General features: G+C 39.6%; 1 protein-coding gene across 1 annotated transcript; it reads left to right on the top strand.

Moving 5' to 3' along the window:
- The first annotated feature begins 6,160 nt into the window (after nt 1–6,160).
- On the top strand, nt 6,161–14,322 carry LOC146713506 (uncharacterized). Its single transcript, XM_085438383.1, has 3 exons — nt 6,161–6,231; nt 13,585–13,910; nt 14,031–14,322. The coding sequence occupies exons 1-3, from the start codon at nt 6,161–6,163 to the stop codon at nt 14,303–14,305; spliced, it is 672 nt and encodes a 223-aa protein (XP_085294509.1). The 3' UTR covers nt 14,306–14,322.
- The last annotated feature ends 12,246 nt before the right edge of the window (nt 14,323–26,568 follow it).

Below are 26,568 nucleotides of genomic sequence, written 5' to 3'. Positions count from 1 at the left end.
GTTCCATGAGTTTCATGGCTACGGATCAGCGCCAGAAGATTCTAGATGACATAAATCAATAAATAACAAACATTTTATTATGCTTATTAACTTACTCAATGGGAGTGAGGTGTCTCCGATGCAAGATGCGTGATAAAGCCTCTCGCCACAGCCGCTGCAAAAGTTCGGTGACTCCTCAACCAGCTTTTTCCCACAGCTAGGACAAAACATTCCGCCGTTCTTGTTCAAACGAAATGCGCTACAGGCAGAGTAACTTCCGGTTCCAAAGACAAACAGCGCGGACATCCAATCAGTGAGGTCTCCTGTTGCCGACTGGTGCCTACCCTTTCCGGTTTTCTTAATGTAATTGTGCTTCTTAATTTGATTTTGTGATTCTCAGTTTTGTTTTTGTGCTTCTTAATTTGATTTTGTGATTCTCAGTATTGTTTTTGTGCTTCTCAATTTTGTTGTTGTGTTTAGCAATTTGTTTGTGTGATTTGCACTTCAGGGCCACCGCATCAGGGCCTATACTGGTGTTTTTAAAAGTTATGTTTGACTGTATGACTTTTCTGGGATGCTTAGGACTCATATTGCACTGCTGGAAATAGTTTATTTTGATGCATATGCTGCTTTTTTGCAAATTTGCAGTATAATATTCATTTTCGTTTTTCCTGCAGTGTATAAAAATTGGTGTATTTCAAAAATAAAATGATGAAGACACTCAAAATAAATTTCCTGTGGTGGGAAACTATTTTGTGCAACTTTTTTGTATTTACAGTTTTGAGGGATAAGCCTCTTAAATTTCTCTAACTAAGAAATATATGTTAAAAAATCAAAAACGATTTTCAATTTTTTTGTAGTTTATTGCACTTTTTTGCAATTTATGTAATTACTATGCACTTAAGGAATACATATTATTAAAATCTGGGCTATAATTGTTGTATTGATGTATAGCAACTTGAAATGCTCCCAAAAATGGCACCACACCATGTAAGAATATAATATAACCTCTGGCGGACTTGGTTCTATGGTAGGTCTTAAAGGGTTAAATGCACAGAGGGAGCAATCAGTGAATGAGAGACAGAAGGGAAGCATAGCTGGTAGTGATGGGATTTCCGGCTCTTTTTAGAGATCCGGCTCTTTCAGTTTGGCTCACTAAATAGAGCCGGCTCTTTCGGCTCCGAACCGGCTCTTCAGGTTGTTTTGTTGCTTTAATTAATTTATTATTAACAATATTATAAAATTATGCACAAAAGGAATTACTAACGTAAAAAAGAGTGGTTATATTTATATATGTTTATATATAAATATATGCGGTGGTCCCTAGAGACAAAACACGTACAAACTCCAAGACACATTTCTAGCATGAACTGAACTTCCAAAGCAGAGCTACTAGATCACTTAAATTACACAATTGAAAGCATATGTGTATTCTTTGTGTATTTATACACAGGCACTCATATATATTCAAATAATTTTTAAAAAAAATGTTCATTTACCTGTTATTAGGGCTGTGCGATATGACCCAAAATTCATATCTTGATGTTTTTTAGCTGGATGGCGATATAAGATATATATCTCGATATATATTTTTTTAAAGCCATAAAGTAAGAACAAAAAGAGAGTTCTTAGTCCAAGCTGTGTCCCAGATGTCACACAGGCACTTTTATTAACATAGAGCAGATGTACATAAAATTTACTCAAAAATAATTTATGAGCATTTATTAAATAATAATGCTCCATAAATAAAAGAAAACAGTGTTGTTTTTGTGCATAACAAAAAGCTCACAATTGTGCAGTCAAAATGTAAACTAACAGACGCTGAGCACAATAACAAAGACAGATTTCACAGCTGCTCTGTTCCCAATTTGTACTGTGTGACTGACAGCCTGGAGTTTGTAATCCGCTTCGCAACCACGTCTCTTAACAGGTGCCATTTATGGTCCTTATACACAGTAGGGTAATATTACGTTGAAGCACAGTACGTATCACTCCGCGAGGCTAAGCCGTAATGCTCCGACAATCCATCAAGCGGTGCAGCACCGTAGCTTACCAAAGTCGTACTAAAACATTTTTTGACAGATTGCTGAGCGCCATGTTCCACATAAAATCGGTTCGCGGCCATCAAGCACAACCAGAATTCATACATAAGGTGCGCTGTCAACTTTTGAGAAAATGAAAGGATTTTAGTCCGTGCAGCACCTCTGGGCTGCATGGCGTTAGTGTGGTTAGCTAGCTAACACGTTGACGCCGTCCAGCCCCACGCACGGGCGATGCGCAGTAACTCGTTAACGGAGATTTGCCGTGTCCATCTTGTCGCTTCCTGCAGGTGACGCGATGGGGGAGGAAGGGGAGTTGTGTTCAGTGAAGGAGAGGCGAGGCCGAGTAACGTTGCGTAAAGACAAAAGTGGACGCAAGAGAGGCAAACTTGCGGCTCCACAAGTATAGTTATAACGTAACATAGACTATATCAATATAAAGGATATTGTCACATCTTATATCTCATATAAAAAATATATCGATATTTTTTAATAACTCGATATATCGCCCAGCTCTACCTGTTATTACCACAAAGCAAATCCGGTTGTTGGTGGTACTTGCTGGCTTTCATTTATGTTCTAGAATCAATTCTCACATTAAAATATCGATATTTTAGTAATTTAGGGTAAATTTGTAGTTTATCATTAACAGGAACACAGTGGAAAGAAACTATAACATTCGGATTGTCTACATTCAAAGGAACTACTTCCCCTTCCGCCTTTCATAGTCATGTGCGAAATACGGCTGTATAAATGTCTCGCAGCCCCTTGGCGTGCACACTCACAACAATGGCTGAGCGTAATTGTGCGGACGTATTTTACCTCCACAAACAGCTGAGACGTGGTTTGTGATACATATGGCAAAAAAGTGAGGTGTTGTGGCCATACTTGCCAACCTTGAGACCTCGAATTAGGAAGACATTCAAAAGGGCTGTTGGGGGGGGGGGGGATAAATACATTTTACAGTGTTTATTTATCGGATAAAATACGTTAAATGTCACCATTATTATTGGCCAGCCCGGAAACAGCGGGGGTGTCCAAATTCAGAGGCTGCTTCCACCTGAGGACCCGGCCTTCGTGGTCTAAAGAAAGCCGTCACGTATACGTCACGAGCTCCCTCGGTGGTGTGAAACTCTGCCGTCTGCTCCTTGCTATCTAAAATATAACAGGGCGCTGGCGTAAACTCTCGACCGTCTCACACTTTGTTTAATTAGTTTTCTGTTTAACGTTTATTCAGTTGTGTGAAAACCCCGCAGGAACCCTCCCAAGGGATTATTAAAGTTAAATTTAATCTAATATAATAACTTTAATTTCAGCCAAACCGATTTACTCACGAACAAATAAAACACTGAAAAAGCCAAACAATAGCATTTTTATGTTATCAATAACTTATATATCATGTTTAACCCGAGTAGCGAAAGACAGGGGGGTTTGAAAACGATGTGTTGATCGGCTCAGATATTTAAAGTTTACACAGCTACATTCTGAAACCTGAAAATATGTTAAAAGTTTTTTTGCGACCCAGAAAGAGAAATAAGAGTGATATTAAAACTAAGTCGCTGCCGTCATTGTTGGAAACTGGAATTGGCTGGGGCGCGCTATGAATTCTGCATATAGTTTTTCAATTTTGTTGCCTGGGTGGAAAATCGGGAGAAATTCGGGATTCTCCCGGAAAAATCAGGAGGGTTGGCATGTATGGTTGTGGCAACATCATTAACCTTGTCAAACACCTCAGAGTAAATCATATCACAGAATATGACGAGCATATGTTGAGATGAACTGAAGAGGAAGACAGGGACAGGTGACGTCTCTCACGGAGTCCTTTAGTGCTGCAGGCAGGCAAGGTGTTCAAATAGTGCACAACTTCAGTTTTTTTATTTCTATATGATGAACTCTGCATTATTAAGTGATAAGAACAAGAAATCTGATGTCCTGTAATCATTATGACGCTATAATTTGAGATACAATAAATAAAATACGTTTTTGTACAAAGTATTGGTATCGGATCAGTATCGTCGATACCACCCTGAATATTACTTGGTATCGGATTGGAAAGGAAATCAGTGGTATCGCACATCACTACTACCTGGGCCAAGAAACACCCATTGGGTCAAGATCAGAAACATCAGCATTGGCTGTGCATGGCTGCTCTGTTTTGGACTGAGCTTTGGAGCTCTAGTTTTGCAAAATGAACTCTCCATACAATTGTTATGTGTTTTGATTTTATCGGTAACAGTCATATCTTTTTGCAGCCTGTTCTCTGTGTTCTGATTCATCCAGGGCCAGGGGAAGCAAGTGGAGAAAAGAAACAGGTTGACCAATCAAAGCAAAGAGCCTTCTACACCATCACAGTTATATCATCTGTGCTTTATCTGTAGTTATCAGGGCAATTGCTGCAGTGGAACTTTTATGTTTTTAAAAATAAATACATTTTTTAAAAAGAAAAACAAAGTACAGGTAGCTTTCTTCACAATGTTCACTGCCATGCAAACAGGACCTGCTCAGCATAGTTGGTTTGTCCTCAGTTGTTCAGTTACAGAGGTTGTGACAGTGTCTGCTTGTAGTTTTGGTTCCTAAATGTAACTCAGCTGCAAGTGAAAAAGAATGAAAATAGTGATTAAAGCAAACTTAAAAGCCTACTACCTTGCACATGTAGGGTCCTGTTGTGTGGTTGTTGTTTGTTGTGAGTGTGTCTAGCTGGCAGCTGGGACGCTGCAGCCAAGGTGCATTGTAACAGCAACCAAGTGAAATAAAAAGGAAATGTCAGCAAATGGAGACTTGTGGTCACGTCATGCCTCATTCCAGCCACAGGTAGACTTTAATTGTATTGTTTGCTTTTCAGATTGTTGCACTTATCTGGTGGTTTTATTTCATATAGGGGTGTTAGGATGTGTTTTTGAGTGATTGTACATCTGCTTTTAGGTGATTGCTAAGATTTAATGGTGGGTTATTTAAAATTCTGAGAATATTCAAGAAGTTGGTTGTATTTTGCATTTGCTATAAATAGTTTAGGATGTTGGTACATTCCATCATTCTGACATTCCTGCTCAGGTGGAGCAGATGCTGCAGATGGAAAGACTATGGACTTGGCATGTGACTTTTCCACATTGGCAGCAGGTAGTCACAACTCTTCTGCTTTTGTCGGAGCAAAACTCGCATTGCCTCCTGCTTTTCGTTTTAGTGCCTGAAGAGGGGCCTGCAGCAGCAGCACCCTGCGCACTTCTCACCAAATCTGCTGTGAGTGATGAGCGGGGAAGGTAGCCTCTCTTCGCTATCTGTGGCTAGACTAACATCTCTCCCACCTCCTCAATGTACAGCCTCCTCTTGTGTGATTTGGCCTGCTGCCATGATGGGTCAATTTCGTTCCACAAGACGCAGCCATTGTAGAGGGAGACATCAAGGAGGTGGTGGAATAGGGCCAATGGCTACCGTGCTGTGTGCCTCCTGCATGAAGAGGTGGCGACAGCCTAACATAAAAAGAAAAAAAAAGACCAAATACATTAAACCTATGTATATTTTACACAAGAATAGATGAGCAAGAATTAAAAAATGTGTGCGTAACTGATGGGTAATGACACCTACCCTATCAAGGTTGTTGACACCTCCCTTACATTTGTTGTACTCAGTTATCATTTTTGGCTTTCTCTTGGCGTCATCGGTTATGGATGAAGTCTGGTGCTTTGTGCCCAGCAGGAGGCTGTTTGTTTTGTGTCGGGGGACGTAAGACACCAGGGTGTGCGTCTTTGTGAAGGCGAAGATGTGTCCCTGTCATCTCCAGGACCACCCTCATCCCCTGGTTGACCTACGCCTGTTTACCAGCTGCTTGGTGGAAGAAAGTGCAAGTGTAGACTTGCACTTTCCAGGCGTATGACGTCTTGACATCGCGTAAGCCCCAAACCTTCAGGCCATACTTAGCAGGCTTTTTTGGCATGTACTGCCTAAATCCGCACCTGCCTTTGAATGGCACAAGTTGCTCGTCCACACACACGTCTCTGTCTGGGCAGAACAGCATCTTGAGGCGGTGCACCCACATGTCCCAGACTTTGCGTATTGGAGCCAGTTTGTCACCACGGCGTTGGGGTCGGGAAAGTTTATCATCGAAATGCAACGCCCTGGTGATGTGAAGAAATCTTTTTACCGACATGGTGGCCCGGAAAACCAGCCGTCTGGTTTTCTCACTAAAGAGGTTGCGCAATGACTCGTTTCTTGAACGGTACACACCGGACAAGATCAGCAGTCCCACATAAGCCCTTATTTCATCCGTGTCCACGTCTCTCCATTGTTCGAACCTGCGACTTCCTTGTAGATTTGTCATTTGTCATCGATGCAATGTGCAGCACTATTTCATCTGTGAGAAACAGCGCAAAGCTGGGTCGCTAATTCGGGCAGTGGCATAATGTGTGGGTCCCGGGATAAGTTCCGTGGCTGCGGGGACATAATGGAACGTCCATCCCTAGTGAAAGAAGAATATATGTATGCGAGAGTGAAAGAATGAATTTTGGCTTGTACAGCCCCTCATATATATGTATGTATATACATATATAGCTATACCACACACACTCATCTGCAAAGATGAGTAGAATCCTTGTTCACCACTCTCCTTGGTGGAGCGATACGTCTCTGGAAAAACAAACCAACTGGATTTACCTTCCAAACATTGATCAAGTATCCAGCTGTCTCTCGCACTATGTCCCAACAAAGTAAAAATACAACTGGAGAATGGGATGCAAGGTAAGCAAATCCCAACAAGTCTGTAACTGTGAAAACCTTCACACTTAGGAAAAAAGTTCTTATTCCCTCCGGTACTCCATGCACTCAATGCGTTGTTTTTCTGCCTTGCTGGCTATCTGCTCTGCTGCAGTTCTTCTTCTTGCCGCATAACGCAGTGCAGGACAACTTTAGCGCCATCACTGCCCTCTTTTGGATATAATTGGTACTGCTACTACTACATTAAACATTAAAACACTGGTTTGAACTGCAGTGGATAACCTTGAGAGGGTTTCATATGTATATGTTTCTAGGGAATTTAACGTTTGTAGAGAATACTCCTTCAGCTGTGTTGTCTGCAAACTCTGCAGGATGCACATCTCTTCATAAACTGTCTGCATCACTTCCTTTTTCATCAATATATTTGTGTTTTAGTGGGTGTATGACGAGTGCTGGACAACTGGCTGATCTTCTCCTCCAGAATATTAGTCCTGTGAAATTCGATGGTGACACAGACAACATCATATGATGCAGAACCCGTTGCTTCATCGCTTATAGATGTACCTAGAGTACTGACTGCTGTGTTTGTTAGAGGAAATGTAATGGATGTGATGACCAGACCATGTTCTCCAAACTGGAGGCATGGTTCATGTATTACAGTGTCATCAAAATGACAACCCAGAGGCGCTACAAGGTAGAGTCCAATCATTAACCTCAGATGAGTCCAATACATCTTCATCAGCATTCCTAAAATCTGATGATGGGATCATGAAGCTTTCTCATCTCCTTGATGTGAGTCAGTCAGTTGTGTAGCATCGTTCACATGTGTTTTCCCTCTATCATAAACTTCACCATCATCTTCATCAGTGGAAAATCGCATATGTTCTTTTTTTTTTCTTAGAAGCAAATAACTCCTCATGATCTGGTTTCTTCTCATTTTCATTAATGTGCATCTTATCCATCAATTTTTTAGGCAAAGAGTTTTGTTCTTAATTATTTAGTTACTGGCGTTTAAAAGTTAAAGGCACTTAATAAATAAACTTTGCTTACTTGTGCCATTGTTTTCCAAGCCGAACCATCTGGCAGCTCTCTGATCAACATATGTTGGGATGTAACCAGACAGGGTCTTCACTGTGGCATCAAGCTGTAATAACAGAGATATTTATTACTGTACAGAAAAACAAATTACTGCTTTCACGTCACATGTTTTTACATATATTAATGGTACACCAGAATAAAAATGTATATGCTTTTCACATGTGTTTTGATAATTGTTTATGTCATTCTATGAAATCTGTTATTATTTTAGTGTCAGCCATCAGTCTTGAGAATTTATTCTTATCCTTGCTTTAAATTGAAGCCAAATATCAATATAAACACGGTTTAATTCATTTATTTTTAGATAAGCAAGGAAACGAAGAAGTTGTAAAACTGCTATGATTGCTAACTTAGCAATATGTCACATTTTTAGATGCTGCAACTTCGCATAAAGTGAGTTTTACAAATTTACCCATAGAGAGAGTAGTTCTGTGTTCTTGTAGCATTTACAAGAGACAGTCTTCAGGTACATCGTGATTCCCGAAGAAATCTTGGAAGTGGGCTATTCTGGTTTGTGTCCAAGTTGAAAGCAGCACATTGCAAGTTGCCACTGCCAGTTCTCAAGAGCGTGGGCTCTCCACACCTACCATGCATTTGGATTTCTGAACACAACACGTTTTATGTTCGTGCAATAAAAAAATAATAATCTAATTTTTTTTATGTTTGTACAGTATATTTCGTACATTCGTACAATATAATATTTATATTGTATTGTATTTATTGTATTTATTTATATTTATATTTATAGATATTATGTTGTTGAATGTGAAAAATATATTGTACAAAAATGAAAAGCATATTGTTAGAATGAAAAGATCTTCTCATTATAATGCAATATAGCTCCTTTTTTCTTTGGCCTGGTTGGCAGCTCTCCGCTTCCATAAAGAATGGAAATGAGATCCCATAAATCTTCTCTATGTACACACAGGTGGCATGACACTGCCTAATTTGAATAAACAGCTGCTTTTAATTACAGGCCCTTTGAACACTATCAGATCTAATGAAGTGAATGAAAACATAGACATTAAAAATCTCTAACACTACTTTTTCCACATTGTTGATAGTCCAAAGTACATGTTACTATATGTCACATTTAAAAACTGAATCTAAACCAGTTGCATCAATTAAACAAACTGCTTGTTAGTTTTGGTTTGGGTGAAAATAAAAATTCTATTTTCACTACATAAAGTCTCCACATAGTTAGAAAATGCAGATGTACCTACTACACTGCTCTGTGACCCAAATTAGAATAGAATAGAATAGAATTCAACTTTATTGTCATTGCACATGCACAGGTACAGGGCAACGAAATGCAGTTTGCATCCATCCAGAAGTGCTTTAGTGATATAGGTATATTACAATATATATTAGCAATAGTATAGATATGTAAGTATATTACAGAAATGAGTCTATTATGGTATGTTATAATGTACACGGTATGAAGTATGTTGTGAATATTCTATAACTATAAGTATGTACAGGCTGTAGTGAGTACAAGCTATGTACAGGCTATGAACAGGATATAAATATGAAAAACTATACAGAATATGAAATAAATAACTTTACAGAAATCTGAGATATACAGCTATACAGAAATGGGAACTATGCAAGTTGTAAACAGTTGTAGGATTAAAGATTATAGAATGTACAGAATGATTATTTACACAGAGCTATACAGTAGTGCAGTTAAGATAAGTGAGGGTGTAGATAGTTTCTACAGAGGCTATATAAAGTGCTAGTGGTTGTGAGTGGTGGTTCACTCCATGTTATTATTGTGTGTTTGAGGGTACAGTTGTCTATTGTGGGGGTTCAGTCCATGAGTTTAACGTGGGTCAGATGTCAGGAGGCAGAGTTCAGGAGTCTGACAGCTGTGGGGAAGAAGCTGTTCCTGTACCTGGTCGTCTTAGTCCGGAGGCTCCTGTAGCGCCTCCCAGAGGGCAGGAGGGTGAAGAGTCCATGTGATGGGTGACTGGGGTCTTTGATGATTTTCCCAGCCCTTTTCAGACACCGCTTCCTGTAGATGTCTTTTATGGCAGGAAGTGGTGCTCTGGCGATGCGCTGGGCAGTTTTCACGACCCTCTGCAACGCCTTCCGGTCCGAGGCAGAGCAGTTCCCGTACCAGACTGTTATACAGTTGGTCAGGATGCTCTCGATGGTGCAGCGATAGAAGTTCACCAGTATGTCTGAGGACAGGTGGTTCTTCCTCAGAGTCCTCAAGAAGAAGAGGCGCTGGTGAGCCTTCTTGACCAGCTTGGAGCAGTTGGTCGTCCAGGTGAGATCCTCGGAGATGTGGACTCCCAGGAACTTGAAGCTGCTCACACGCTCCACAGCCGTCCCTTTAATGTGGATGGGTGGATGTGGGTCAGCATTCCTCCTGTAGTCCACGATGAGCTCCTTGGTCTTCTCGGTGTTAAGCAGCAGGTTGTTTGTGTCGCACCACTCAGCCAGACGATCCACCTCCTCCCTGTAGGCGGCCTCATCGTTGTCACTGATGAGGCCAATCACCGTGGTGTCATCTGCAAACTTAATGATGGTGTTGGAACCATCAGCAGGTCTGCAGTCGTGGGTGAAGAGGGAGTAGAGGAAAGGGCTCATCACACAGCCTTGTGGTACACCGGTGTTCATCGTGATTGTAGATGAACAGCGGTTATCCAGCCGGACATGTTGGGGGCGGTTGGTCAGGAAGTCCAGTAACCATTTGCAGATGAGGGAACTGATGCCCAGGTCTGTCAGTTTCCTGATGAGTTGTGAGGGGTGGATTGTATTGAATGCTGAACTGAAGTCTATAAACAGCATTCTGAAGTACAAGTGCATTGTGAAGTACAATTTGCTGCTGTAATTTACATTAAGTGCCACCTAATGATTCATGCAAAAAGCTCACATAGTTCTACTGCTGTGTCAACTGTGAGCACCCTGAACACTAGCAGAAGCATCAGCGCACGTTTAGGGTAAATAGCAGTCAGTCAGTTTGGAGACGTGAACTAGAGGAAACAATTCAACCAAAAGGTGCTCTTTAATATCTTTTATTATAGTGATACCTTAATTTTTAAATGCCTTGCTTTTTCATACATATTTAAACTGTTGTATCTTTTTAAACTAATGTAACTGGCATAAAAGCAGATGAGTCTTGAAGATTTGGGGGGATTTTAGATGATTCCTTCTGACAGCAGCACAGACAAAGGTTGCTCTGTGTTAACTATAAATTACTTAGATTTTTTATAAATGTTGTCCACTGTACAGATGTTTTTGTACTGCTTTATGTGTGATCAGATCAGACATCTTCTTAATACTTGCTTGTTGATTAGGTAGATGTAAGAACTTTGACTGGGATTATATAATTATATTATATCATGGATGAGGGACACAATTTGTTTTGTATTGGAACATACACTGCCAGTCAAGTTTGGAGACACATTCTCATTTAATGGTTTTTCTTTATTTTACATTGTAGATCTTCACTGAAAGCATGAAAACTATGAATGAAAACATGAATTTATTTCATAATTTTTTTGTTAACTCAAAACACGTTTTATATTTTGTATTCTTAAAAATGACCACCCTTTTCTTTGCTTACTGCTTTGCACACTCTTGGGATTCTCTCAATGAGCTTCATGAGGTAGGCACCTTGTTTTCCAACAGCCTTGAAGGAGTTCCCAGAGATGCTGAGCACTTGTTGGGCTTTTTGCCTTCACTCTGCAGTTCATCTCACCCTAAATCATCTCAATTAGGTTTAGGTCAGGTGACTGTGGAGGTCAGGCCATCTGGTGCAGCACTCCATCACTATACTTATTGGACAAGTAGCCCTTACATACCTCCTCCTCCGTGCTTCATGGTGGGAACCACGCATGTGGAAACTCTGTTCACCTTTTCTGTATCAAACAAAGGCACAACGGGTGGAACCACAGATCTCAAATTTGGACTCATCAGACCAAAGCACAGATTTTCACTGGTCTAATGTCCGTTCCTTGTGTTTCTTGGCCCAAACAAATCTCTTCTGCTTTTCCTAAGTAGTGATTTCTTAGCAGGTAGGTGACCATACCCATATGGAAAAGATATATATAAATCGTATAAAGTTTTTATCTGTCTTGTGTGAAACTTGTATGAAAAGCATACAAGAGTGAAAACAGATATAAGATCCCTTGAAAAATTATATAAATAAAACTTGTATGTTTTGGATACTTACTAAAACAATATATGAAAGTAATGAGAAAGTGGCCACTTTCATGAGTAAATCATATAAGCCTTATATGATTCACTATATGAAGTAGGCCACATCTTATGCAAACCATTACAGGTGACTACCGTATTTCCTGGACTACAGAGCGCACCCAAATATTAGCCGCAGAAGCTAAAATCAGTGGAAAATCCTGTTTTGTACATACATTAGCTGCACCTGACTAAAAGCCGCAGGTGTTTCAATGTTGACTTATCATATGTAAGAGAATATGCACAAAGCGAATTGTCAGGAAAGAGATGGCTGTTTGGAGACACACCCCTTTTATTAATATTTTGAAAAACAAGTTATGGGTACATATTTGCATAACTTTTTAGGTATATGTACAAGTAGCGGTAATTACAAGTACAAAACATGTACTGTGCTTCATAAACGAGTAACAAATGTAGTACATAACAATAACCTACAGCACACCAGAAAAATAGATTCGGACTACCTTTTAGGCTCAGGTGCAGCTACATGGCTTTAACAAGAAGAAAAGTCAGTCATTCACCATCTTCCTCTTCTTCCTGCGCAATAAAACCACCAAAGTCCTCTTCTCCAATGTCGGAAACGAACAGGCTCAGGGTGGCTTCGTCATCCACTCTCCGCTTCTCTCCTCCGTTGTCACTTTCAAAACCAACCAAACAAATCCTCGTTGTCAGCGTCAGAGTCGATCACCCTCAGAAGGGCCGTGGCAGTGTCCTCCTCTCCATCATGCAGCTGGACTGCTGCATGATGGAATCCGTTGGTGATCGTGGATGTTTTCACACTTTTCCACACTGTCAGAATCCAATGGTGGAGTTAGGCATAACTTGCTTTTTGCAAGTTTATCGCCACTCATCATTCACACCTCGAGCTGAACGCGTAGCGCTACTTTGAAGTTTGTTTTTCGCGCTACTTCGTACGGCACTACGTTGCCTGGCGGATGGACATGTGACCAACATACCACTCTTGAACCCCGATCCTTCCGCCAGGCAACGTAGTGCCGTACAACAGCGGAACAAACAAAACAAATCCGCTCATGGACAATAAATAGAAAAGCCGCACCTGACTAAAAGCCGCAGGGTTCAAAGCTTGTGTAAAAAGTAGCGGCTTATAGCCCGACAATTACGGTACATAATGAAGCTCATTGAGAGAAGGCCAAGGGTTTGCAGTGGTGTCAACAAAGCAAAGTGTGGCTACTTTGAGGAATCTAAAATATAAAACATTTGGTGATATGTCTCTATTTTCCTTTGCTACATAATTCCATATATCTTGCTTTATGTATTTGCTATACTAACTGGTCCATGACTGCCTTAAAGTACAGTTCCTTAATACGATGCATCATAACTGAACTTTCAATCCGTCCCCTTTCTGTCTCTCTAATCATTTTTTTTTCTTTTCAGACCTACAACAAACAGGAGATATGTCACTTAACTCCACCTCAAACAATTTTCTGGACTATTTTTGCTCCTACAAGTCACAAAAATTCATTCCGTTCTATGCAGTGAGATTCATCCTCATACTCACTATTTCTGTTCTTGTTTTTTATGTGGGTCATCAAAGATGGCGAAGGCAGCGCTCCTTTAAAACAGCAAGCCACTCTGACATCTTCACCTACCACGTGGCTGCCATGGAGCTAATCTGGGTCTTGGGGTGCTTCCTCATCTACTATGGCACATACACTAATCACTTAATGAGTGAGACTGTAGGATCACACGCGTCTCGTATTGCTTATTACGGAGAGATATTTTTCCACATCCTGACCTGTGTAGAGCGTTATCTTGCTGTTGTTCACCCCATCACCTACATGAGTTTAAGAAATGCCCGTGGGGTCAGGATCAGAAACAGCTGCATTGGCTGTGTTTGGGTGCTGAGCTTTGGACTGACATGTGTTAAAGTTTTATTACCTCCTAATTACCAAACTGCCCCACTGTTCTGCATTTTGGCTCCCTCCATAATAATCATATCTTTCTGCAGCCTCTCTGTACTCTGTGTTCTGATTCGCCCAGGGCCAGGGGAAGCGGCTAGGCAAAGGGAGACGTTGCACCAATCAAAGCTGAGAGTTTTCTACACCATCCTGGCTATAACCTGCACTGTGTGGCTATGGGTTGTTGGTTTTCTTGTATCAAATTCTCTCAAGCAGTCACTTCTGCTGAGCAGCACTGGCAAGTGTTCAATGTTGATGTATATGGTTTGGTTTAACTTGCCCAGCAGTTTGGTGTTACCTCTGTTATATCTGCATAGGGCAGGAAAACTCTCATGTTGTAGTTATACCAACAAGTAAAGACAACCACAGTCTTAGTGTGTGGTGTGTGTGGTGTAATGTGTTTATATCAGTGTGTTTTGGGCTGCTCTTTAAAGAAGGGAAACTTCCATCTTAATCTTTTTGGGAAGAAAAGCCATATTTCATCAGCTGCATACAAAAGAAAGTGATTATAAGGTACATACTGAGTTGATCATGTGTCGTTACAAAGTGTGGCATCACATAATTATGTTAAAACTTTGAAGAAGGTTCTGGGTTGATGGATCAGTTTGCCATATTGATTTAATTCTTTGTTTGAATGGGGAAAAATGCAAAACAAAATAAATGATGTCTTCCAAAGTCACATACAGAATAATGGCTGCTGTCTATGTAAATGACAGCACAAATCATCTTTACTGTTTGTACAGTGCTTGTTGGTGCTTTGTGTTTGCTTATATGATTTATTATATAACTTGCCGAGAAGTGAAATTAAGCTTTAACCACACACATTGATGTGATATTATCAAACTGTGTACTCGCATAAGGCCTGCCATGTAGAAATCATTCATAAGCCTGGAAACTTGCGGGCCTGAAATATGAAAGAACATTCTCTTCCCAATTAGTATATTGTTGAAAACACATGATTGTACCAAATTCCATAGATAGGGCTGTTTAAGGCAGGTTTTTACCAGCACATGTTCTAAGAAATTAATTATACATTATAGTGTAATATACTGTATATATATTTGTATTTTAAACAGTACTGCAGTGTAGAATACTTTTCTGAAAATAAGTAACCAGCTGAAATCATGAAAGACAGAGACTAAAAATAAAAAAATAATTTAATGCATCTTATTCGTCAATGCTTTTTCCAAAAGCTCATTTGCTAGTTCTGGGAACTGGTAGCTAATGTCTGCGTCCAAATGGCAGAATGAAACTCAAATCCATAGGGGAAGTTTCTAATTATGTAGTTATTGTTATTGAGGGTTGTAGGAAAGCATATTGTTAGAAAATGGGCCTGGCTATAGATTATTACCCATGCTAATGAAAGCTTTGCCTAATTCCAACTTTAAAGCAGATTGTGTTTAGCTCTGTACTGTATGTGATGAAGATTCTGTGGCCGGATTAGTTGTTTTTTGTATTTACAGTAAATATTGTAAATAGACTTCTGTTGACAGAGCTGGTAGATGTAAGGTGGTAGACAGTGGATCTCTTAAATTTGACATCTCTGAACCAATGTGTCATGAGTTTTGCCTTCCCATGCATCACACCTGCATCCCATTAAGTAATATCTGTAGGAAGGCTGCAAATTATTGAGATTTTCCATTGCACCTCACATGAGCCTATCTTAAACACTACTGAGAGTTGTCTGGTATCCATCTTTAGATTTTTTTTTTATGCTGTTACCAAATTAAAATAATCAAAAATATCTACTTCCCAAATGAGGTCTCTTATCACTGGAACTTTTTAACTGGCTTGTTTATCTCTGCTATTTATCCCCTTTTCCAAATTTACAGGCACCAATAGAGGCTCACAAAGTTGTCATATTATTTGACGGTTCTCACTGTATGACTTCAATTCAACCACTGCTCTGTTATTCACCACTCTACTGCCTCCACGTCACCACCCCCTATCGTCATTTAAGCCTCCATCACTGCAGGTAGCAGTAAACTTTAAAGCATTGATTGCCGGTCATCCACTGCAACATGTCCATCTGACGTAAGAGCCAGACCTTGGGCTCCATACAGAGTAAGTAAGTAAGTAAAACTTTATTTATATAGCACCTTTCAAGATAAAAATCACAAAGTGCTTCACAGAAGCTGAAACCTAAAAATAAAAATCAACTAAAAGCAAGTTTAAAAAGATGGGTTTTTAGCTGTTTTTTAAAAGTGACCACTGAGTCCACAGATCTCAGGCTCAAAGGGAGAGAGTTCCACAATCTGGGGGCCACAGTTCCAAAAGCTTTGTCGCCTTTTGTTTTCAGCCTCGTGTGCTGGACAGCAAGCAAGCCCTGGTCACATGACCTCAGGGACCTGCTGGGAATGTATGGATGCAAAAGTTCACTTATATATGTTGGTGCTTGTCCATGCAGGGCCCTGAAAGTCAAGGTCAAAACCTTAAACTGGATCCTGAATTTAACGGGGAGCCAGTGCAGCTGAATCAGCAGGGGTGTGACATGGGAAAACTTGGAGGACTTGGTCAGAAGCTTTGCAGCAGCATTCTGAACAACTTGCAGACGATCCAAAGAGGCTTTACATAAACAAGTAAACAAAGAATTACAGTAGTCCAGACGAGATAAAACAAATGCATGAATGACAATTTCTAATTCGGAGCGCGATACAATGGGACTCAGCTTAGCAATGTTTCTCAAATGATAAAAACAGGAGCGAACCAAAGATTTTACATGGGCATCCAAAGTCAGAGCTGAGTCAATACTAACACCAAGGCTCCTGATAGACGGTTTTGCAAATGTAGCAAGTGGACCCAAATTTTCCATAACACTAGGTACAAAAGTTTTAGGAGCACAAACAAGAACTTCAGTCTTCTCCTCATTTAGTTGAAGAAAGTTTCCAGCCATCCAACATCTAATGGAGTCTATGCACTTGTGCAAAATTTGTAGCTTGGAAACATCATGGGGCTTAAAGGAGATATATACCTGAATATCATCTGCATAACAGTGATACGAAATGTCCTTAAAAGTGCTCAATAAGTGTTGAAGAGGAAGTAAATACAGTAAGAACAATAAAGGCCCCAAAACTGAACCTTGTGGCACACCATAGGCAAGAGAAGTAGAAGAGGAACTGTACTTAGAGGTAGCCACAGAAAAGGATCGTTCATGCAAATAGGATTCAAACCAGTCCAAAGCAGCCCCTGATATACCCACCCAGTCTCTCAGCCTATCTAGCAGAATATGATGGTCCACAGTATCAAAGGCGGAGGTCAGGTCCAACATCAACAGAACGGAGCATTCTCCTGCATCACATCTCATTAAAATGTCGTTGGAGACTCTAAGAAGTGTAGTTTCAGTAGAGTGAGCTCTACGAAAGCCAGATTGGAATTTATCCAGAATGCTGTATTCATCTAGAACAGCTATAAGCTGCTTAGCCACAACCTTTTCTAAAATCTTAGAAATGAACGGTAATTTTGAAATCGGTCTGTAGCTACTGAGAAGAGAAGCATCAAGCTTAGGTTTTTTTAACAGTGGGTGAATAACAGCATTCTTACAATACACAGGGACCTGACCAGAAACCAGTGAGGTATTAATAATTGTGAGCACACAGGGACCAATAGACTGAAAGACATTTTTAAACAAAGATCCAGGTAAAATATCAAGAGAGCAGGAGGATGCTTTCATTGAATTAACCAACTTGACCAGCTCAGGTAAGGACACAGGTAAAAATCTTTCTAAAATTACAGGCCTAGCTTGAGTTGGAGCAGACAAGAGAGACACAGAAGGAGAGATACTGTTCCTCACGTTACTGACTTTTTCAACGAAGAAAGAAAGAAATTTTTCACAATCTTCATTTGATGAAATTGGGACAGCAGGTGGAGCAGGAGCAACAATATCACTAATGGTGTCGAATAGTACCTTAGGGTTACTTCTGCTCTTAGACACTAAGTCTGAGAAATAGGCCGCCCTCACATCTCGAACTGAAGTGTTAAAAGAGACTAAAAGGTCCTTTAGATAAAGGAGATGGACATGCAAACGCGTTTTCCTCCATAAACGCTCAACCTTACAGCAGCAACGCTTTAAGAAGCGAATGCTGTCATTTAACCAGGGAGACGACTTTGAAACCGGAGCTAGTCTAACTTTGACAGGACAAACATTGTCTAAAATACAAAGACAATGATTATTAAAAAGCTTTGTTAAAAAATGAACATCATTATAGGGAGATAAAACTAAATTAAAAGCATCAGAAAATTTAACAGCACTAGAGGAAGTTAAGATGCGAGAGCTAACCACGTGTCGAATAGGAGAGAAGGACAAATGAAAAGACAAATTAAAAAGAATACAATGATGATCCGAAATAAAAATGTCCTCAGTACAAATAAAATCAATGTTTAAACCTAAAGTAAAAACAAGGTCCAGTGTGTGTCTTTTGGTGTGTGTGGGACCAGACACATGCTGAGTAAAATGAAAAGAATCCATGACGCTAAGGAAACCTCTGGCAAAGAGGTCAGAGTCATCATCAACGTGTATATTAAAATCCCCGACTATAACCAGTCTGGACAGCTTCAAAGTCGAGGATAAAAAGTCACTGAACTCCTTTAAAAACATAGTGTTTAGGCCAGGAGGACGATACACTACAGCGCAGTAAAATGGATCTTTATTTCCAATTCTAACCAGCTGTAGTTCAAAGGATGAAAAATGTCCGACCAACACTGCGCGACAGTAAAACCGGCTTCCAAACACCGCAGCGACACCTCCTCCTCGACCCGACGTCCGAGGCTGGCTGATGAAGGAGTACCCACTCGGACAGAGTTCAATGAAGGATGAAAAGTCACCATCGCGCTGCCAGGTTTCAGTTAGAAATAAGAAGTCCAGTTTCTTGGAAAGAATAAAATCGTTCAGCAGGAACGTTTTATTAGTCATTGATCGAGCGTTGAAAAGCGCCACTCTCAGCGAAGTAGAAGACATATTATTAACAGAAGCGGCCCGATTTAGGGGACGAAGAAACAGAGAGTTTGATCCGCGACGTTCATAAATTCCACTCACCGCGGGGATGGAAGGCCAAACAACAGGAGAGTCTGGATGAACACTCCTGAGGTAGCGCCGTCTCATAGATCCAGGCACAGTTAGTCCCCGCTTCCAGAACAGTCTGAGTTTTACCTGGACACCTGCTCTTTTTCCTCTCCTTCTCCGTGACTTGCGCGGACACAGAAAGGCGCCACTGATGACACCTAACGAAGATCCAGACACCGGTGTCGGCAGCGGAGGATGGAAAATACCGCAGGAGGATAAGGCATCTTGACTTATAGAGGATCGGATGGATAATAGCGTCAGGCGATCATAGACAAGGGCAGCCAACACATTAGTGACAAAAAGCGAAAGCAAAAAGGCCGAAAAAAACAGCACAGAGAAACCACGGCCGGCAGCGGCAAAGCCAAACACAGGCGCCATCATACCGGAAGTGGGTCTGATGATGCTTTGATTTTAGACAGGAAGGAGTCACTGCCTTAAATGCCTACAAATGTTTCATCAGGGAGAGTGTATGTAATTGATGTCATTTTCAAACATGTTTATTTTTTATATATGAAAGCCCTACACATCAGTGTTTTACCTGTATTCTGCTGTTGCCCCAGTGAGTTACAATGATGTCCACTGGACATTAATGGGAGACTAGAGAAATAATGAGAAAGATTTATTATTGAAAATCCTCTCAAAGCATCCTTCAGCTTAACATTTAACATTAACATAAAATTACTTACACTAAAAGTATCATTTAACTCTAAGCTGAGTAAACATGAAAAAATGCACTACTGTATGTTGTGTACCTTGACAGGTAAACAATTAATACTTATTTTGAATTTACTTCAATGATTTTAAACACTTTCACTTCACAAGTATTTTGGAGAAAGGCAAAACTGAATGTGAATAGTTTTTACCCTCAGTGAAAAAGTTTGATGGACTATTGCTGTCACCAGGCAGGACTGGCAGAGAGCATGGACACTCAAGTTTATGAACATTATTGAAAATGAGCCGGTGTAGGATTTTCAAATTGATATTATAGGCACATCTACTAAAACAATTGTACAAGTTCAAATCTCAGTGACCTCTGACCTTGAGGTCGAGGTCACTGTGATTTGAATTTGTCCAAATCTTAGTGACCTAGACAGATGTCACCTAGGCTTTTCTATTGATACCATAAGTGTATTTTTTTTTAATATTTCAGACAAATTTGGCTTCAAGGTCAAAGTCAGCGGACATGTTTCCTGAAAATCTTGTGAGCTAAATAACATGAGAAAGAAGCGATGTAGGCTTTTCAAATCCTTACCATAGGTACTAGGAGAGTGAAGGTTAGCACTGGGCACCGCCGATATGTTCAATGTCTGTCAGCAGGATTAAGACTTGGAAAAACATTAAAAGGAAAAAAAAACACAATTAAATTTTTTATGGGTTACAGGTTGAGTCATGAAGTGATTTAAAAATTCCATTCAGTTCTTACATCACCTTTCAGACAGAAAGTTAACTGTTTCACTGCACCACAACAATTATTTGTACAAAAAGGGGGAAACTGAAATTAATTTGAAATTAATTTAGTGAATTTACACAATTTCCCTTTTTCTATCAGACAAATGAAAAAATGTGAATAAGGGACTTTAACTATGGCCATTAATGTCAAGCACTATTTTGTAATCATTATCGTTTTAACCACATCACAAAAACTATGGAATCAGAACGATGCCACCTTGAAACGAAACCGAAAAAAAATATTGTAACTGAAAAAAAATATTGTAACTGAAATAGATGTACTGAAAAATCTTGTATTGAACAGTGGGTTCAGTTCCACCCACTGTTATCATCTTCAATGCCCTGTACCAACACAGAGCAGAGCAGCTATCTGAACGCTACCCCAACAGAGGTCGATTATCTTGTTAATAATTTCACCTCCTCACTACGTACGACTCTGGATACTGTAGCTCCTGTGAAAACTAAGGCCTTAAATCAGAAGTACCTGACTCCGTGGTATAATTCTCAAACACGTACCCTAAAGCAGATGACTCGTAAGCTGGAGAGGAAATGGCGTGTCACAAATTTAGAGGATCATCATTTAGCCTGGAGAAATAGTTTGCTGCTTTATAAGAAAGCCCTCCGCAAAGCCAGAACATCTTACTATTCATCACTGATTGAAGAAAATAAGAACAACCCCAGGTTTCTCTTCAGCACTGTAGCCAGGCTGACAAAAAGTCAGAGCTCTGTTGAGCCAACAATCCCTTTAACGTTAACTAGTAATGACTTCATGAACTTCTTCACAAATAAAATTTTTATCATTAGAGAAAAAATTACCAATAATCATCCCACAGATGTAATATTATCTACAGCTACTCTTAGTACCATTGATGTTAAGTTAGACTCTTTTTCTCCAATTGATCTTTCTGAGTTAACTTCAATAATTACTTCCTCCAAACCATCAACGTGTCTTTTAGACCCCATTCCTACAAAACTGCTCAAAGAAGTCCTGCCATTAATTAATTCTTCGATCTTAAATATGATCAACCTATCTCTAATAATCGGCTATGTACCACAGGCCTTCAAGCTGGCTGTAGTTAAACCCTTACTCAAAAAGCATCTCTAGACCCAGCAGTCTTAGCTAATTATAGGCCAATCTCCAACCTTCCTTTCATATCAAAAACCTTGAAAGAGTAGTTGTCAAACAAATCTCTAAAATTAGAAATATCCTGTCTCAGAGTGACGATGAAAAACTAGTTCATGCATTTATTACTTCCAGGCTGGACTACTGTAATTCATTATTATCAGGATGTCCAAAAACTCGCTGAAAAGCCTTCAGCTAATCCAAAATGCTGCAGCAAGAGTCCTGACAGGGACTAGAAAGAGAGAGCATATTTCTCCTGTATTGGCTTCACTTCATCGGCTCCCTGTTAAATCCAGAATTGACTCCAAAATCAGGTAAATAATCAGACCCCATCTTATCTTAATGACCTTGTAGTACCATATCACCCTATTAGAGCACCTCTCTCTCTCTCTGCAGGCCTACTTGTTGTTCCTAGAGTATTTAAAAGTAGAATGGGAGGGAGAGCCTTCAGTTTTCAGGCCCCTCTTCTGTGGAACCAGCTTCCAGTTTGGATTTAGGAGACAGACACTATCTCTACTTTTAAGATTAGGCTTAAAACTTTCCTTTTTGCTAAAGCATATAGTTAGGGCTGGACCAGGTGACCCTGAATCCTCCCTTAGTTACATTGAAATAGGTGTAGGCTGCTGGGAGATTTCCCTGATGCACTGAGTGTTTCTTCTTCAATCACCTTTCTCACTCAGTATGTGTTAATAGATCTCTCTGCATTGGATCAAACTTCTTATTAATCTCTCTTCCACAGCATGTCTTTTGTCTTTTTCTGCATGTGTGTTTCCGTGGTTCTGCACATTGAGAAAAAAAAAAGTACAATAAAACTATGTCATGTACAGTGGTGAATTCAAGTAAGATATCTGTTTGGTTTCTAAACCATCTCTCAGTATTTCTATTGCTATTGTTGGTTAGGCCTTTTTTAAAGACTGACAAACTATCTGCAGCATAACCAAAATCTCTATAAAGCTCTGTGAAAAGAGGCTGTATGTTTGTTTGAACACTGAAAGACCACCGAGATCATACACTTTGCTATAAGGAAGAATAAATCGATTATTAAAACATATTTATTACATGACTTATAGTCAATATCTGATGTAGTTTACATTGAAATTATTTTATTAAATTATATTATTATGTTGCATTATTGAATATTGAATATATAGTTGAGTCTCTTAATGCAGCAGTCCCAAACCTTTTTTGCGCCACGGACCGGTTTGTGCCCGACAACATTTTCACGAACCGGCCTTTAAGGTGTCGTGGATAAATACAACAAAATAAAACTAGTACCGGTATTGAAAAAAATAAGATTTATTCATAACACACATGAAAAGATCCAGGAAAACCGAGTTAACGAAAAAACGATAACAAAAAACCCTGAAAACCATACATTTCACACCCGAGTCTCACTCTCGCGACCCGTACCGGTCCGTGGCCCGGGGGTTGGGGACCGGTGTCTTAATGCACTTCCAAAAATGTACAATAAAGAGTCAGACAACAACACAACCTATTAAAACAAACCTACAGTCAGCATGTGGCTGTAAAAATATCAGTTAAGAGGATTAAGACTGTATGTTAAAATTATAATTTTTCTTGAGTATACACTAATTCACCTTGACAACATAATCAGTTATAGTATAGTACACCATGAGAAAGGGGAAGTATGAAAGTCAGAAATAAACAGAAACACCCAAAAGCACATGAACGTCTTCTGGAACCCAATTAAAAAAAAATAAATACAAAAATTCTCTCACATGACGCAGGCTTATTGAAATTGTCCTTTCACGCCAATTTCTTTGTGTGCAGTTCACACACACATTCACACATTGCATCATAACAATCATCATAGATTCAGTCTGATTATAATTGCTGTGTTCACTCTCTTGGTCTGTGTAATAACACAAACCATGTTTGCTGCAAATGAATTTAAACAGCAGTCTCACACAGTCTCCCCAGTTTCTCTATCAGGCAGATGAAAAATTGTAAATAAATGAATTTGATGACCTAATAAAATTCAAGCTGTATTTTAGAACATTATTCATTTAATCATGTGACAGAAATTATGAGTAAATCCATAATTTAATGGTTTTAATGGCAGTATTACACTCATGTACTCAACATCAACAAACATGTATTATTTTTTGGGCTGATGAAAATAAATGCTGCAATGTTCATGAGTCACTGCAGGTGCCAGAGTTGGACTGAAATGAACACATGCTACCATCAATGCAAAGGGACTGACTGGGACAATAAATGTTTACAATACAGTGACTGTTCAATTTATACAGTAAATGAAGATTATATTTAACAGCGTGATTGGATACTACAAGAGATGATGTCAGCTATCATCTCAGAAGATGTAACATTCAGTCTGAGAGGGTGGAGAAAGAGTGAACAGGTATAAAACTGTGGTGGAGATTAAATGGATAAATGAAACTAAACAAATGGGAATAAATTATGTGGTTTTGTGACGGGATGCTAGTAAAAAGTGCTAACAAAACATAACTACAATGTGTGTTTTTTTTTTTTTTTACTAAGCTGTCTATTGTGTCTCCACAGAACTGGATCATTCCTTGAATTATCTGGTTTTTGATGCTTGAATGATTCATGGGTCACTGGTGAGAGACTTAACAGAAGACAAACAATGATTTACACTGGCTCATTTCTGGAGTTACCCTCTAGTGGACACCAGAGAAACTGCAGTCTGTGGCAGTCTGTCATTTATATTGTTGTGGAAGTTTTAAATAAACGGCAAACCCTCAATGATCTCCTCCATACCTGCTTCATACCCTGGAGGACGGGGCTGTGGCCCCCCCACACTCCCTAGCAGATCGTTACATGGAGAAACCTTTGGAATGCAAGCATGCTGATCCATACAGGTATGCACACAGGTGTACACACAGGTATTCACAGACCGGACTACAGCTTTCTTGGCTGCTGCCTCAAAGCACATTGTGCGCTGTCTATCTTGCGTGCTGCACAATATCGTTTATTATTTAGTATCTACTGATATCTACTGCTAGCTAGTTTATTGTGATGGTGCCGGTTTTTTTATTATGTTGCTCTTTGTTGTTTGCTTTTTCTCCATACAGGTGACCCAGGTGTTTTGTTTTTTTTGTTGGTTTTTTTTTTCTTTCTTCCCCCCCTTCTCACCGTCTCTTCTCCCCTTTGGTTTTCTTTCTCTCCCTCTCTTTCTTTCATTCTTTCTCCCTGTCCTATCCCACAGTCATGTCTGTCCCGTTTGTAGCAACTGAAAATAAAATAAATTCATAATTATAATAAAGGTCAATCAAATGGACCAATATGGCAAGGCCATGATGATCCACTTGGTAAAATAAATCCACTTGGCATCTTTCTTGGCCTTAAGACAACAATTCTGATGGCTAAAGATCCAAACGGGACACAAAAAAAAAAAAAAAAACCCTCAATGAACCTTTTTTGAAGTGGTTTAATCCCATTCAGAGAGAGCAGCTGAGTCAGATGCCCATGCCACTTTCTGTGAAGATGGCCGCTGTTTGCTCATGTCTTATATACGAGCTGACAAAACACAGAGACAAGACAATATTTTACAGCAAATCACATGGGTCTATACCTTCAGCTCATCCTTGAAATCTTCCCTACGTAGTGTTGTCACACTTTGTTAGTAAGGTGCAGTACCAGCAACGGGCAATATTTTATTTCAAGCCAACATGAAAACAAACGTTTAAAGAGACACTACGAACACATTTACATCTAGGTTAATAGTTTCTGTGGCTTGCGCCTCGCAGTGAATCCTTTACATTTATCTTCATGTAGTCTTCTCTTTATTGTCCACTTGGATATCAATACACCTCCTGGAGAGTGTTGTTCACTTGGTTCGCCCTTGAAAAGAGGTTTCTCTCCACCATGGAAATTATTCTGTGATTAGACCTACTGTGAGGACTTTTTCTCTTATTAAGTTCACCAGTGCTTACTTCCTCAGGATGTACCTAACTGTAGATTTTGCCACTCCTGATACTGTAGCATTTTTCGGATGGATTTTCTTTCTGTTTCACAGCTTAAGGATGACTTATTTCACCTGCATGGAGAGCTCCGCATATTTTCGGTTCACAGCCAAATCTTCCAAATGCAAGGACTACACCTCAAATCAACTCCAGGCCTTTCATCAGCTTAAAAGAAGATGATGTAATGAAGGAACTGTTCACACCTGCCCATGAAATAGCCTTTGAGTAAGCAGGTCGATTACTTTTGATCCCATTAAAAAGAGGGTGGCACATGTTAAGGAGCTGAAACTGCTAAACCCTTCATGAATGGGGATATCATATTCAAATGAAAGCTGAGAGTCTACACATTATGTCTATGTCTAATATATAACTATGACTGGAATATGTTTAAGTGAACAGGTTAAAAAACAAAAAAACAACTTGTGTCCGTGTCAAAACATATATCCACCTAAGTGTATATCGTCAGGGTTTCATAATAAGGGGGAAATCTGTGTAAAAATCATTATTTGAAATTAAAGTCCAGAATGTATTCTGCTATAAAGTTCTGGTTTACATTTGTATCTCTGTTTGATGTACTCACAGTCTCATACTTGCAAATCTTAGCTTCAGTTTAAAACAGGTTAATTCACTGATAAGTGCAAGCACCTTCATCATATACAATGAACCCATTAGCAGTGCAATTTTTTTTCCAGTGTTCAGACAGTAGTGTCACTCTGGGTTTAGCGAAGCATTAGCTTGTTTTTTCCCTGCAGTGAGTGTGAACTGAAACACTGAGGCGTGACAACAACAGCAGTGTCTCTGCTTCTTTGAAAGCTATTTTTAAATGCTAAATATTGTTTCAGCAGCAGAAATGAGCCACACAGGAAGAGACTGTTGTTCACAATCTGCAAGACGTTATGGAGGTCAGAGCCTTCTGCATCAAACTCAGTGAGTACTTTTTTTCATTCCCACATTAAAACTAAAATATAAGGAATCTGTTTAAGAAAGTAACATTGTTAAACTACTGTGTTGTTTAAAAGTT

The sequence above is a fragment of the Copadichromis virginalis genome, linkage group LG3, assembly GCF_057382275.1.
Source record: "Copadichromis virginalis isolate Kocher_CV1m ecotype Utaka linkage group LG3, C_Virginalis_male_GT1.1, whole genome shotgun sequence".
Lineage (NCBI taxonomy): Eukaryota > Metazoa > Chordata > Actinopteri > Cichliformes > Cichlidae > Copadichromis > Copadichromis virginalis.
This window is presented reverse-complemented; position numbering and strand designations above follow the sequence as displayed.

Coding starts and splice junctions, on each gene's coding strand:
- LOC146713506 (XM_085438383.1), top strand. CDS start 6,161: ATGGTGGCCCGGAAAACCAGCCGTCTGGTTTTCTCACTAAAGAGGTTG. Junction 6,232..13,584: donor AATGACTCGTTTCTTGAACG/GTACACACCGGA, acceptor GGGTCATCAAAG/ATGGCGAAGGCAGCGCTCCT. Junction 13,911..14,030: donor GCTGAGCTTTGGACTGACAT/GTGTTAAAGTTT, acceptor TGATTCGCCCAG/GGCCAGGGGAAGCGGCTAGG.